Source organism: Pleurodeles waltl, chromosome 1_2 (assembly GCF_031143425.1).
Source record: "Pleurodeles waltl isolate 20211129_DDA chromosome 1_2, aPleWal1.hap1.20221129, whole genome shotgun sequence".
Classification (NCBI taxonomy): domain Eukaryota; kingdom Metazoa; phylum Chordata; class Amphibia; order Caudata; family Salamandridae; genus Pleurodeles; species Pleurodeles waltl.
The window spans coordinates 1,287,666,391-1,287,680,093 of NC_090437.1; the positions used below are offsets into that span (position 1 = coordinate 1,287,666,391).

The window sequence follows — 13,703 nt, forward strand, 5'->3', positions numbered from 1 at the left end:
CTCTGCAATGGTGAAATCACACCAACTTATCAAAAGGGCGGCCATTTCAGGGCCTTCTGCCACAAACCATAGTCACACCAGATGCATCAATGACAGTTTGGGGAGACCATTTCAACAATCTAACTATACGGGGAGAATGGGACTCAATCCAGCAGACTTGCCACATAAACCACTTGGAATTGCTGGCAGTGTTCTTAGCACTCAAGGCATTCCAGCCACAGATCACAAACAAGACAGTGCTAATAAGGATAGACAACATGACAACAGTGTATTATCTGCAGACAAATGGGGGACACACTCATCCCAATTGTCCATTCTAGCACAGACAATTTGGAAGTGGGCAATTCGCTTTCACCTATTAACAAAGTATATCCCATGGATACGCAACCAGCTAGCGGACCTCTTAAGCAGGACGCAGCAACAAATAAAGGAATGGGAGATTCATCCGCAAGTAATTCAACAGTACTTTCACATGTGGGGATCACCAAACAGAGACCTTTTTGCTACAAGCGAAAACGCAAAATGCCCAAACTTCGCATCCAGGTACCCACACCCTCAATCCAAGGACAATGTTCCATGGATCAGTTGGTCAGGGATATTTGCTGATATTTGCTTATGCTTCCTCCCCCCCCTCACCCACTAATTCCGTTTCTAGTAAACAAGATTAGTCACACTTCCCTCACGATGATACTCATAGCTCCCATGAGGGCACTTCAACACTGGCACTGGAATCTTAACATTGTGCTCCCAAGGCTTATGGGTCCACCATTTGAACCAATGCATTCTTGCGCTCTTCAATTTCTCTCAATGAAAGTTGCTTTCTTAGTAGCAATTACTTCTTTAAGGAGAGTTAGTGAAATTCAAGCATTCACTTTAGAAGAACCTTTCTTCCAAATTCACAAACACAAAATAGTACTTAGGACAAATCCAAAATTTCTACCCAAAGTGGTTTCACCATTTCACATCAGTCAGTCAGTGAAATTGCCAGTCTTCTTTTCACAGCCAGATTCAGTTGCTGTAAGAGCTCTCCACACTCTTGATATCAAAAGAGCTCTCATGTATTATATAGACAGAACAAAAGATTTTAGAAAATCTAAACCACTTTTTGTGGCTTTCGAACAGCCTCATAAGGGTCCTATTTCAAAACGGGGATTTGCCAGATGGACAGTAAAGTGTATTCAAACTTGCTCTCCTAAAGCTAAAAGGCAACTATTGGTAACTCCTAAAGCACATTCTACTAGAAAGAAAGGAGTTTTATTGGCATTCTTAGGAAATATACCAATGGGCCGACATATGCAAAGCAGCTACATGGTCCACACCGCACACATTCACTCAGCACTACTGTGTGAATGTGCAATCTCGCCAACAAGCAAATGTTGGTCAAGCAGTGCTTAAAATAGTATTTCAAACTACTCCATCTCCTACATGCTAGCCACCGCTTATTTTAGGAGGAGACTGCTTTTCAGTCTATGCAAAGCATGTGTATCTGCAGCTACACATGCCATCGAATGGAATATGTCACTTACCCAGTGTACATCTGTTCGTGGCATGTAGTGCTGAAGATTCACATGCATCCTCTCTCCTCCCTGGAAGCCTGTAGCCGTTGTTTTACTTGCTTTATGTAAATATGTATATTCATTGCATGGACATCTTCTTTTCTTACTATATATATGTACCTATACATTTCTTCACTCCTTACTTCACCCTCCTGTGGGAAAACAATCTAACAAAGGACTTGATGCCCATGCGCACTATCACCGAGAGGAGGAGTCACTCGATCCCGTGACTCAAACACTTCTTCGAAGAAAAACAACTTCTAACACTCCGAGCCCAACACTAGATGGCAGACTGTATGCATAGCATGTGAATCTGCAGCGGAACATGCCACGAACAGATGTACACTGGATAAGTGACATTTTCCATATATTTCAAAACAATACTCTTTCATGCATAGGTTGCTAAATATATTATGCAAAAAAGAAGCAGAGAACTCTGGGTAGTTCTCAAGTTTAGGTGGAGAGCAGCTAATGTATAGAGCATCCTACAACACCAACCACTTCAAATGTGTGCTATCTATCAGTTTTTAATGATCAGCACAATGCCATCCACACCAAGTTAGAAAGGGACAAAGTCTCCACCTAAACTAGGAGTGGTTAATTTATAAAATATATAGTGCTTGTTAAATTTATTAAGCCCTATGTAAACACGACCCAGGAGACCTTTGGTGGCTCTTCAGAAAGTTCAGTATGAACAAACTTATCAATTCTGGGCAGAAGAGACAAACAAGTTATGAGCTAGGCATATCCCTCTTCTCACCTTACCTGGATATGCCTATTGGGCATGTAACAATGGCAGTGTGTGTCATGCTTATTTATGTTTGTTGTGAAATACATAAGACACCCACATTTATTCTAAATCATTTATTTTAGCCAGTCTCAGATGGGAATAAGTGTAACAATTGCAGAAATCAGGAAAATAGCAGTGAGTGTCTAAGCATAAATGTAGATATAATGAAATTTGACATTTTTCTACAAAGCATTATAAAGAATCACAACTTGCCTAATCTTAAACCATCAAATATATTTCCATAAGGATCATTACTTCAGTAGAACCAACATTAATTCGTACCTGCCACTCATTGTCCGGTTTACATGCCTGTCTGCAAGACAAAACTGAGTTATGTCAGTACGAGAAGAAATGTTATTGGGGACACATTCTCAGATGGCAAAGCTGCACTGTTGTCTGGAATGTTCAAGCTTTGATTTCTGTCACAGAGAGGTCTTTTATTTCCAAACTGTTTATTTTGAGAAAAAAAACGATGAGGGAGAATTTCATGATCTCATATGAAAACTTGAAGCTATTCATTTTTTTTAAAAATAGCATCATACATTTAAAACACTACACAAACATTTCACTGAAGCATCTTAAACTAAGCTACATGCTTCCACTCTCTGAACCCAACTGATTCTTTGAATCAGGACATCAGAGTTCTGTCCCGAACCACAAGACTGACTTGGTGAGCGAGTCGGAGGACATCAGGATGTTATATTTTGCAACTGATGAGGACCCGTTGGTCATCCCTCATAGTGGTAACATCAGAACATCGGGGTGAATAATAGGACCCTCGGACCGCACACTGTACTTGTGGAATCCCACAAATGGATACAAAATACAGAGCCCCAATGTCATGACATTTGTATTTCCTCACCTGTTCCACTGTACATATCCCTCCGAGGCAAATATCCTGGGATTTTAGGCTCTGCACTTACAAATAAAACATTTGTGTTTACCCCCACAGGAAGGAATTTTGTGTGATTGCCTACTTCAATCACTTTTAAACAAATACTAATATTATACTAGCACGATGAAACCATAAAATGTGGCCGAATGCAAATATGTTGAAGAACTTAATGTCTCCCTTGATCTTTTTTTTGGCTAGTGCTCCTATAATAGCACAGGGCATGGGGCTGGTGTTTGTAATCTGGTAGCATGGGGCTGGTGTTTGTAATCTGGTAGAGACTTCTAGCTGGATTCCATACCTTAGAATTTCCCCCCAGGCGTCCGGCTGGATCGGGATATTTTTCTTTGAGCAGTACCCTTGCGTGCCGTCAGGTGATATCAGTCAACTTCACATCCGTTGTTGGTGTCGTGGTCGTTGGAATGACTTCACGGTCGTATATAGGCGCTACCCCTGCGCTCTGACATCAGTTATTTTCGGGTCACAAGAAGTCGTCGTCGAAGAACAATCATTCTTAGACTTCACCCAGTCGCTCTGCCAATGCTACGCGGGAGGAGCATCCTCCTTCTAGGCCTCTGTCCTCTGAGCCTGCTTCTGGGTCTACTCTGCACCTTCCAGAGTTTCCGGGAGCCGGAGCCACCCCTGCCCAACTCTCAGAGTTTTATGAGGCCATGTGCCTCATATTTGGGCACACCAACCCTTCTGTGATGCCTTCAAGCTTAGTATGGTATGCAGGGGACCTCTTGGGTTCCACAGCTTTGGCTCCTGAGGGCACCCCAGGATCCGTTTCAGGATCTGACCCGATGCCAGTCATGCCAGTGTCACCTTCTCTGGCCCCAGTCCAGAAGTCTATGCTTCTCATATCGGTTGGGCCCATAATCACTGTCGATCCCATACCTATTTCCAACTCCGACCTGGAGGAAGAAGGATATCGACGCCGATCCCACTTCGACAGGGACATCACTCCCCAAGTTGGATCCTGACCCTTATACCTACGAGTATGGGTGTGGGTACGGTGAGAACCTGGAGAGGTCGCTGGGCCTTCTAGAATACCAGCTTTGAAGACCCTTACGTGGACTGGGCTCAGGTATTTGGTGAAGCCAGTGGGTTGGACACCTCCTCTGACTCTGGCATGCTTTCTTTCTCTACCGGTGCTACGGCAAAGGGAGTGTCCTACTCTATGATGGTGCAAAGGGCGGCTGAGGTCCTGGGCCTTGAGCTGCCTTCATTGGATGTCAGGACTAACCTCCTGACTGAGGTGCTTCAGCCCAAGGCTTTCACATCAGCACCCCTATTGCCCTTTAATAAGGCCCTCACTGATGTCCTGCTTGGGACGTGGTCTAAACCCAGCACAGGGGTCCTGTCAACAGGACAATCACCTGCTGCCATAGGCCTGCGCCTAACAACCCTAAATTCCTGACCCAACCCTGCTCGCCTGAGAGCTTAGTCATTCAGGCTTCTTCCTCTTCTGGGACAGATGATAGCTGGAGTTGTGCCCTTCAAACACCTTGCATTTGCCTCTGCACTTTGCTATTTTAGAGATGGTTGCAGTCCTGGTGTCTGCAGTCCCGAGTGTCCCATGTCATCATGTTTTTTAGGGTGATTGAGACATGGGATAGGTCTGGTGCTCTGCATCCAGTTACAAGTTGAGCTGCATCATGTTACTGTCCTTGTTGCTGACAAAGGAAGGAGTTGGGCAACTGGAACCTTTTTCTGTATCCTGCTTTCTGTTGCAAGTAGATTGCTGGGTCATCTGTGGACCCTTTTAGTTAAGTCATTTGCTTAATGCACTGTTGTGCCTTAAGTGTTGTTTTTACAGGTAGTGAAGAGAGGAGGACAGTGTGCATGTGCACTTTGGATAGTGGCTATGTGCCGTTCTGATGGGATGTGATAGTGGGCATTGATGATAGATCAGAAGTGTGTGTGTGTGTGTGTGTGTGTGTGTATCCAGGAATTGACTGCATGCAGGCTTTTGAGTGTTGGTGGGCATGTGGACAACTTGGGTTGAGTGCCTGGTATACAGTTGTTTGCACACAATTATACACGTGTCTGATGGTGTGCGTGGGTGGGGCATCTGATGGTGCTGGTAGCCTGATGCTAGGAAGTCTGAATCTGTTTGCAAACAGGGAGGGAATGAACTGAAAAATGAAATAAACATAGCTCTAACAGAAGTGTGCCCTTTGTCAGAGGTATGCAAATGTAGGATTGCAGGGACTCCCAAATTCTGATTCCGTTTGTAGGATTTTGAGGCAACGGGTCAAATGATTATCTTGGCTCTGAAGCTTGCCACATGCCTGGTTGCATAACTCTGCTTCTTTCGCGATGATGTTATGCAGCCCCGCTATAACAGTGGCTGCCATGAATTAGTCATCAAATCAATGTCCTGATGCCACCTCCTTTGTTCCACTCCATTCCCAAAATCTATCCTCTGGACTTACGTCCTGCTGTCCTGTGCCTTTCTCTGAAATAGACCAATAACTTGTGACTGGCAAATGCTGACCTATTTGTAGATATTCCAGGCATCTGAGCGTAGGTTTGAATATATGGGCATATTGATGTCTGTTGGTGGATGAGAAGGCATTTAGTGTATGACAGCATGTGCGCATGAGCATCTAACGTTATACGTAGGCATCTCACATCATGTGTCTGATGGTGTGCATTTGATAGTGTCTGTCTGAAGGTGACCTTGCATGAGGAATGAACAGGACAACCTGCAGGGGAAACTCCTAGCATAAGTAAGTGCTTTTTTGGAAGTAGATAAATAAACAAAAGAACTTTAAGGTGGATAGTCGTTGTCATTAAGATGTACTACACAATGGCCAAGAAGCAGCCTCCAGAAGGACCCATTCCACTTGGGCCAAGGCTTATAAAAGAGTTGACACACAGAATGCCTCTTTTTAAATATTGAGGAGACAGTGCTGCCTACTGGTGTGTGGGAGCACTGCTGTTTAAATGTGCTGGTTCTAGTCTGGAACCTGAGGATGTTCTAAAGGTGGGGAATCTGCGGTTAGATGAAGTATCCACCTGGAAGAGTGTTACTGAAGGAAATTAACATGTTCTTCCCTTCTGCCAAAGCTGAGCCCCAGTCTGCTTCTGGTGTTTGAATATGCAGCTGAGTGAATATGTACACCTGCTGTGCAGTGTTGCTGCACTGATCTCCGCCTAGAGGTACGTGGCTTGAGCGAGGCCGCCACTGTGGTCTCGCCTTATCGAAGCAGCTGCAGCAGGAACAGTTTCCCAGAAAGCGCCCAGCGCCACGAGAGCTGTAGCTCCACTGAACAAGTAAAGTGAGGCTTAGGCATGAGAAGGCTGATAGACTGAATGCGCTGAAGTACATCTGCCACGAGAAACGTTTGACAATGTTTCTTCTGTGTGGCAGCAACTGTCTAACTGATGTACGCTTAAGACAGTCGGGTAACTCACAGAGAAGTGCACGAGTGCCTTATAAATGCTTGTACCAGTACTTCACTCAAGTCACGGTAGACTGAAACAAAATTCCTAGATCGGGGAGAGGGCACTTTAGGGGGATGTAACACTTCACTGAAAATTACAGAGGAGTGTTGCAACCCTGTAACTATCTCCAATTGAGGTGTGTAATATTTAGTTTTGATGTGAGATTAAAGTACTTTTTTTTTATTAAGATAAACACTGGTCTGGACAATAAACTTTGACACCATCTCCCTCAGAAGCCTTTAACTGCTCATCCTCTGTACTCAGAATAAGGAGCGGAAAGGGAGTACTTGACTGTAGGAGGTTGGCTCTGTATATACTATCTCAAAGTAAGAGGTAGTCTGCACAGAGTCCAAAGGTTCCCCTTAGAGGCAAGATAGTGGCAAAATTAGATAATTCTAATGCTTTTATTTTGTGGTAGTGTGGTAGAGCAGTAGGCTTATCAGAGGGTAGTGTTAAGCATTTGTTGTACACACACACAGGCAATAAATGAGGAACACACACTCAAAGACTTACTCCAGGCCATTAGTTTTTATATAGAAAAATATAATTTCTTAATTTATTTTAGAATCACAAGATTAAAGATTTGAAGTAAATACATAAAATGCAAGGTACTTCACATAGGTAAATAAGGAACTTTAGAGCAGGAACATGCACAGTTTTAGTTAAAATAGCAATGAGCTATTTTCAAAGTGGACATAGTAAAAAAATTAACAGTTTCTGGGGGAGGTAAGTATTGGTTAGTTCTTCAGGTAAGTAAGGCACTTACAAGCTCAAGTTCCTGGGCATAGGCAGCCTCCGTTGGGGGTTCAAGGCAACCCCTTAGTCACCGCACCAGCAACATAGGGCTGGTCAGGTGCAGAGGTCAAAGGAGGGCCCAAAACACATAGGTGCCTATGGAGAACAGGGTTGCTCCGGTTCCAGTCTGCCAACAGGCAAGTACCTGCGTCTTCGGAGGGCAGACCGGGGGGGGGAGGGCAGACCCAGGGGGGTTTTGAAGAGCACGGGGGGTGGAACAGAAGTATGCACACAAAACACACCATCAGCAGAACAGGGGCGGCCGGGTGCAGTGTGCAAAGCAGGCATCGGGTTTTGAATAGGAATCAATGGAGGGCCCCCCTGGGGGTCACTCTAGCAGTGCAGGCAGGACAAAGGGGGGCTTTTCAGGCCAGCCACCGACTGGGCTAGGCAGAGGGTCATCTGAGGGTCACTCCTTCACTGGAGTTCGGCTCCTTCCGGTCCTGGGGGCCGCGGGTGCAGTGCTTGGTCCAGGTGTCGGGTTCCTTGGTTCAAGCAGTCGCGGTCAGGGGAAGCCTCTGGATTCTCTCTACATGCATCGCTGTGGAGGCGGGGGGGTCGTCTCTTGTTTCTCACGAGGTCGTAATCGCCTGGGAGTCCTCCCTGAAGTGTTGGTTCTCTGGAGCTCGATCCGGGGGCTTCGGGTGCAGAGTGTGAAGTCTCGTGCTTCTGGCGGGAAGAGTGAGGTCTTTAAAAATTGCAAGAAAGTTCCAAAGTTGTTGCTGTTTTTGAACAGAGCCGCTGTTCATGGAAGTTTCTTGGTCATTTGGTTCAGGGCAGTCCTCTGAGGCTTCAGAGGTCACTGGCCCCCGTCGAATGCTTGGCTGTGCAGGTTCTTTGAGTCTGGAGACAGGCCGGTAGGGCTGGGGCCAAGTCAGTTGTCATCTCCGTCATCTCTGCAGGGCTTTCAGGTCAGCAGTCCTCCTTGTTTCAGGTTGCAGGAATCTGATTTCCTGGGTTCAGGGTCGCCCCTAAGGGTGTGTTTAGGCCTGGGGGACAGTAGCCAGTGGCCACTGTACTTGAGGGTGGCTACACCTTCTCTGTGCCTCCTCCCTGAGGGGAGGGGGGCACATCCCTATTCCTATTGGGGGAATCCTCCAAAACCAAGATGGAGGATTTCTAAAGGCAGGGGTCACCTCAGCTCAGGGCACCTTAGGGGCAGTCCTGCCTGGTGGGTGACTCCCCCTTGTTTTCCTCATTATCTCCTCCAGCCTTGCTGCCAAAAGTGGGGGCAGAGGCCGGAGGGGCGGGCATCTCCACCAGCTGGGATGCCCTGGGGTGCTGTAACAAAAGGCATGAGCGTTTGAGGCTCACCGCCAGGTGTTACAATTCCTACAGTTCCTACAGGGGGGGCAGCACCTCCACCCAGTGCAGGCTTGGTTTCTGTCCTCAGAGAGCACAAAGGCTCTCACCCCAGGGGGGCAGAAACTCGTCTCAATGGCAGGCTGGCACTGACCAGTCAGTCCTGCACTGAAGGATTGGGTAAAATACAGGGGGCATCTTCTAAGATGCCCTCTGTGTGCATTTTGTAATAAATCCAACACTGGCATCAGTGTGGGTTTATTATTCTGAGAAGTTTGATACCAAACTTCCCAGTATTCAGTGTAGCCATTATGGAGCTGTGGAGTTCGTTTTGACAAACTCCCAGACCATATACTTAATATGGCCACAACTGTACTTACAATGTCTAAGAATAGACTTAGACACTGTAGGGGCATATTGCTCATGCAGCTATGCCCTCACCTGTGGTATAGTGCACCCTGCCTTAGGGCTGTAAGGCCTGCTAGAGGGGTGACTTACCTATGCCACAGGCAGTTTTATGTGTGCATGGTATTCTGAGGGGGATGCCATGTCGACTTTGCCTTTTTCTCCCCACCAACACATACAATCTGCAATGGCAGTGTGCATGTGTTAGGTGAGGGGTCCCTTAGGGTTGCACAACACATACTGCAGCCCTTAGAGACCTTCCCTGGTGACAGGGCCCTTGGTACCACTGGTACCTTTTACAAGGGACTAATCTGTCTGCCAGTTGTGGAAACAATGGTACATTTTTTGTGAAAGAACACTGGTGCTGAGGTCTGGTTAGCAGGGTCCCAGCACATTTATCAGTCAAGTCAGCATCAATATCATGCAAAAAGTGGGGGGTAACTGCAACATGGAACAATTTTCCTACATTGACAATCTGAGAGGGACTCACTAAAGCCAGAATGGACATTGGTGCGATGCGTTACTTTGCAAGGCATGCACACACAGATATTCATTTTCTCACGTATCTGATGTTCATCAGGACAATAAACTCAATTTGTTTCTGTATGTACCTCCATGATCATGCGCTGAATGAATTGATAACTGTTTTTCTAGATCAAAGGTGCTCTGTATACATGAAACATTCCGGTTATGGAAGGTTTCTGCAAGCACATCTTCTGTGCGTACACTCCAAAACCCATGTTGCCTAGATTGACAGCAAGGCAAAAACTTATCAGAAAAGATGTGCCAAATCAGCCTCAGCAATGCAGCCTCACTTTTTCCCGTTTCAGAAGTTTGTTTTCGAGTTGTATTTATCTGCCAGGTGAACTTAAGTGACTAGGTTGGCAATGCATTTGAGGGGGTGCCCCATAAGAAATACAAATGGGTATTATCTTAAACAAATGGACACATGGAAATATGGATAAAGTAATGCACTTGTTAGGCAAATCATCATCATCACATCTCTATAGATGCAGCAATGTATCAGGTGTATTCGGATGCTGAGAGATTGTTAAAGATGTATTGAGTTGCAGCAGAATAGTTTTGTAGCAGGTCCAACGAGCGGAGTGCTGAATGTCCCATATTTCTAAGGGAACTAATACGTTGTTCTCTTGCAACTAGTGAGCTTCAAGCCTCTTAGTTACTGATGAACACTTCCCTATTGCGTTACCTTCTGTCTCATGGTATTTACTGAATTAGTTTTGGTGGACAGAACTGAAGATAACCGGTATTCTGCCTTAGGAGAAATGGATGGCTGGTTGGGTGGGACCAATAGAGTACACTACGATAATTTTGTTCTGAGAAAACAATTTCTAGGTGTCAAGATGTTCAAAGAGGTAACCTGTAGTTGACTCTTGTATTTCGTCTCCCTAACTTCCCTTCGATTTTTCACAACAGAGTACCCCACTGTTTGTATATGTGTATATAGACTTGTGTAAGGGGCATGTGTTAAAAATAAAAATAAAAAAAAAAAAAAAAAAATAGAATTGGTTAAATGTATCAGCCAAACAGATTAACAAAGGTCAGTGGGGTTACAAGGCTGTCGCTGTCTGTAGGAAGTTGGCTCTGTATGTACTATTTCAAAGTAAGGAATAGCATGCACAGAGTCCAAGGGTTCCCCTTAGAGGTAAGATAGTGGCAAAAAGAGATAATACTAATGCTCTATTTTGTGGTAGTGTGGTCGAGCAGTAGGCTTATCCAAGGAGTAGTGTTAAGCATTTGTTGTACATACACATAGACAATAAATGAGGTACACACACTCAGAGACAAATCCAGCCAATAGGTTTTTATATAGAAAAATATCTTTTCTTAGTTTATTTTAAGAACCACAGGTTCAAATTCTACATGTAATATCTCATTCGAAAGGTATTGCAGGTAAGTACTTTAGGAACTTCAAATCATCAAAATTGCATGTATACTTTTCAAGTTATTCACAAATAGCTGTTTTAAAAGTGGACACTTAGTGCAATTTTCACAGTTCCTAGGGGAGGTAAGTATTTGTTAGGTTAACCAGGTAAGTAAGACACTTACAGGGCTTAGTTCTTGGTCCAAGGTAGCCCACCGTTGGGGGTTCAGAGCAACCCCAAAGTCACCACACCAGCAGCTCAGGGCCGGTCAGGTGCAGAGTTCAAAGTGGTGCCCAAAACGCATAGGCTAGAATGGAGAGAAGGGGGTGCCCCGGTTCCGGTCTGCTTGCAGGTAAGTACCCGCGTCTTCGGAGGGCAGACCAGGGGGGTTTTGTAGGGCACCGGGGGGGACACAAGCCCACACAGAAATTTCACCCTCAGCAGCGCGGGGGCGGCCGGGTGCAGTGTAGAAACAAGCGTCGGGTTTGTAATGGAAGTCAATGGGAGATCTCGGGATCTCTTCAGCGCTGCAGGCAGGCCAGGGGGGGGTTCCTCGGGGAAACCTCCACTTGGTCATGGGAGAGGGACTCCTGGGGGTCACTCCTCCAGTGAAAGTCCGGTCCTTCAGGTCCTGGGGGCTGCGGGTGCAGGGTCTCTCCCAGGTGTCGGGACTTGGGACTCAAAGAGTCGTGGTCAGGGGAAGCCTCGGGATTCCCTCTGCAGGCGGCGCTGTGGGGGCTCAGGGGGGACAGGTTTTTGTACTCACTGTCTTAGAGTAGTCCTGGGGTCCCTCCTGAGGTGTTGGATCGCCACCAGCCGAGTCGGGGTCGCCGGGTGCAGTGTTGCAAGTCTCACGCCTTTTGCGGGGAGCTTGCAGGGTTCTTTAAAGCTGCTGGAAACAAAGTTGCAGCTTTTCTTGGAGCAGGTCCGCTGTCCTCGGGAGTTTCTTGTCTTTTCGAAGCAGGGGCAGTCCTCAGAGGATGTCGAGGTCGCTGGTCCCTTTGGAAGGCGTCGCTGGAGCAGGATCTTTGGAAGGCAGGAGACAGGCCGGTGAGTTTCTGGAGCCAAGGCAGTTGTCGTCTTCTGGTCTTCCTCTGCAGGGGTTTTCAGCTAGGCAGTCCTTCTTCTTGTAGTTGCAGGAATCTAATTTTCTAGGGTTCAGGGTAGCCCTTAAATACTAAATTTAAGGGCGTGTTTAGGTCTGGGGGGTTAGTAGCCAATGGCTACTAGCCCTGAGGGTGGGTACACCCTCTTTGTGCCTCCTCCCAAGGGGAGGGGGTCACAATCCTAACCCTATTGGGGGAATCCTCCATCTGCAAGATGGAGGATTTCTAAAAGTTAGAGTCACTTCAGCTCAGGACACCTTAGGGGCTGTCCTGACTGGCCAGTGACTCCTCCTTGTTGCTTTCTTTGTTCCCTCCAGCCTTGCCGCCAAAAGTGGGGGCCGTGGCCGGAGGGGGCGGGCAACTCCACTAAGCTGGAGTGCCCTGCTGGGCTGTGACAAAGGGGTGAGCCTTTGAGGCTCACCGCCAGGTGTTACAGCTCCTGCCTGGGGGAGGTGTTAGCATCTCCACCCAGAGCAGGCTTTGTTACTGGCCTCAGAGTGACAAAGGCACTCTCCCCATGGGGCCAGCAACATGTCTCTAGTGTGGCAGGCTGCTGGAACCAGTCAGCCTACACAGATAGTCGGATAGGTTTCAGGGGGCACCTCTAAGGTGCCCTCTGGGGTGTATTTTGCAATAAAATGTACACTGGCGTCAGTGTGCATTTATTGTGCTGAGAAGTTTGATACCAAACTTCCCAGTTTTCAGTGTAGCCATTATGGTGCTGTGGAGTTCGTGTTTGACAAACTCCCAGACCATATACTCTTATGGCTACCCTGCACTTACAATGTCTAAGGTTTTGTTTAGACACTGTAGGGGCACAGTGCTCATGCACTGGTACCCTCACCTATGGTATAGTGCACCCTGCCTTAGGGCTGTAAGGCCTGCTAGAGGGGTGTCTTACCCATACTGCATAGGCAGTGAGAGGCTGGCATGGCACCCTGAGGGGAGTGCCATGTCGACTTACTCGTTTTGTCCTCACTAGCACACACAAGCTGGCAAGCAGTGTGTCTGTGCTGAGTGAGAGGTCTCCAGGGTGGCATAAGACATGCTGCAGCCCTTAGAGACCTTCCTTGGCATCAGGGCCCTTGGTACTAGAAGTACCAGTTACAAGGGACTTATCTGGATGCCAGGGTCTGCCAATTGTGGATACAAAAGTACAGGTTAGGGAAAGAACACTGGTGCTGGGGCCTGGTTAGCAGGCCTCAGCACACTTTCAATTGTAAACATAGCATCAGCAAAGGCAAAAAGTCAGGGGGCAACCATGCCAAGGAGGCATTTCCTTACACTGTCTTTTTAACATTGTGTTTGGTTGACTTTCATGATGAATTAATTTAAATGTGATAAAATAGTCTAAAAACAATATTTAAAACTTTCTCTATATTTTGTAATTGGCAGAATCGGGATCTGGATATGTTCATCAATGCATCTAAGAACTTCAACCTCAACATTACTCTGGCAACAAGCTTTGCAGGTAGTGAAATCATCCTTTAAACATGTGTTGGGTGTGTGCAAATTAAC

At 46.5% G+C, this 13,703-nt stretch overlaps 1 protein-coding gene across 2 annotated transcripts in view; it reads left to right on the top strand.

The window, feature by feature from the left end:
• ATRN (attractin) overlaps positions 1–13,703 on the top strand; it is a 670,776-nt gene that overhangs the window by 397,690 nt on the left and 259,383 nt on the right. For both annotated transcript variants that reach the window (XM_069205063.1, XM_069205055.1), the window contains exon 23: positions 13,581–13,656. In XM_069205063.1, the coding sequence (XP_069061164.1) occupies positions 13,581–13,656 (76 nt within the window). The remainder of the gene's footprint in view (positions 1–13,580; positions 13,657–13,703) is intronic.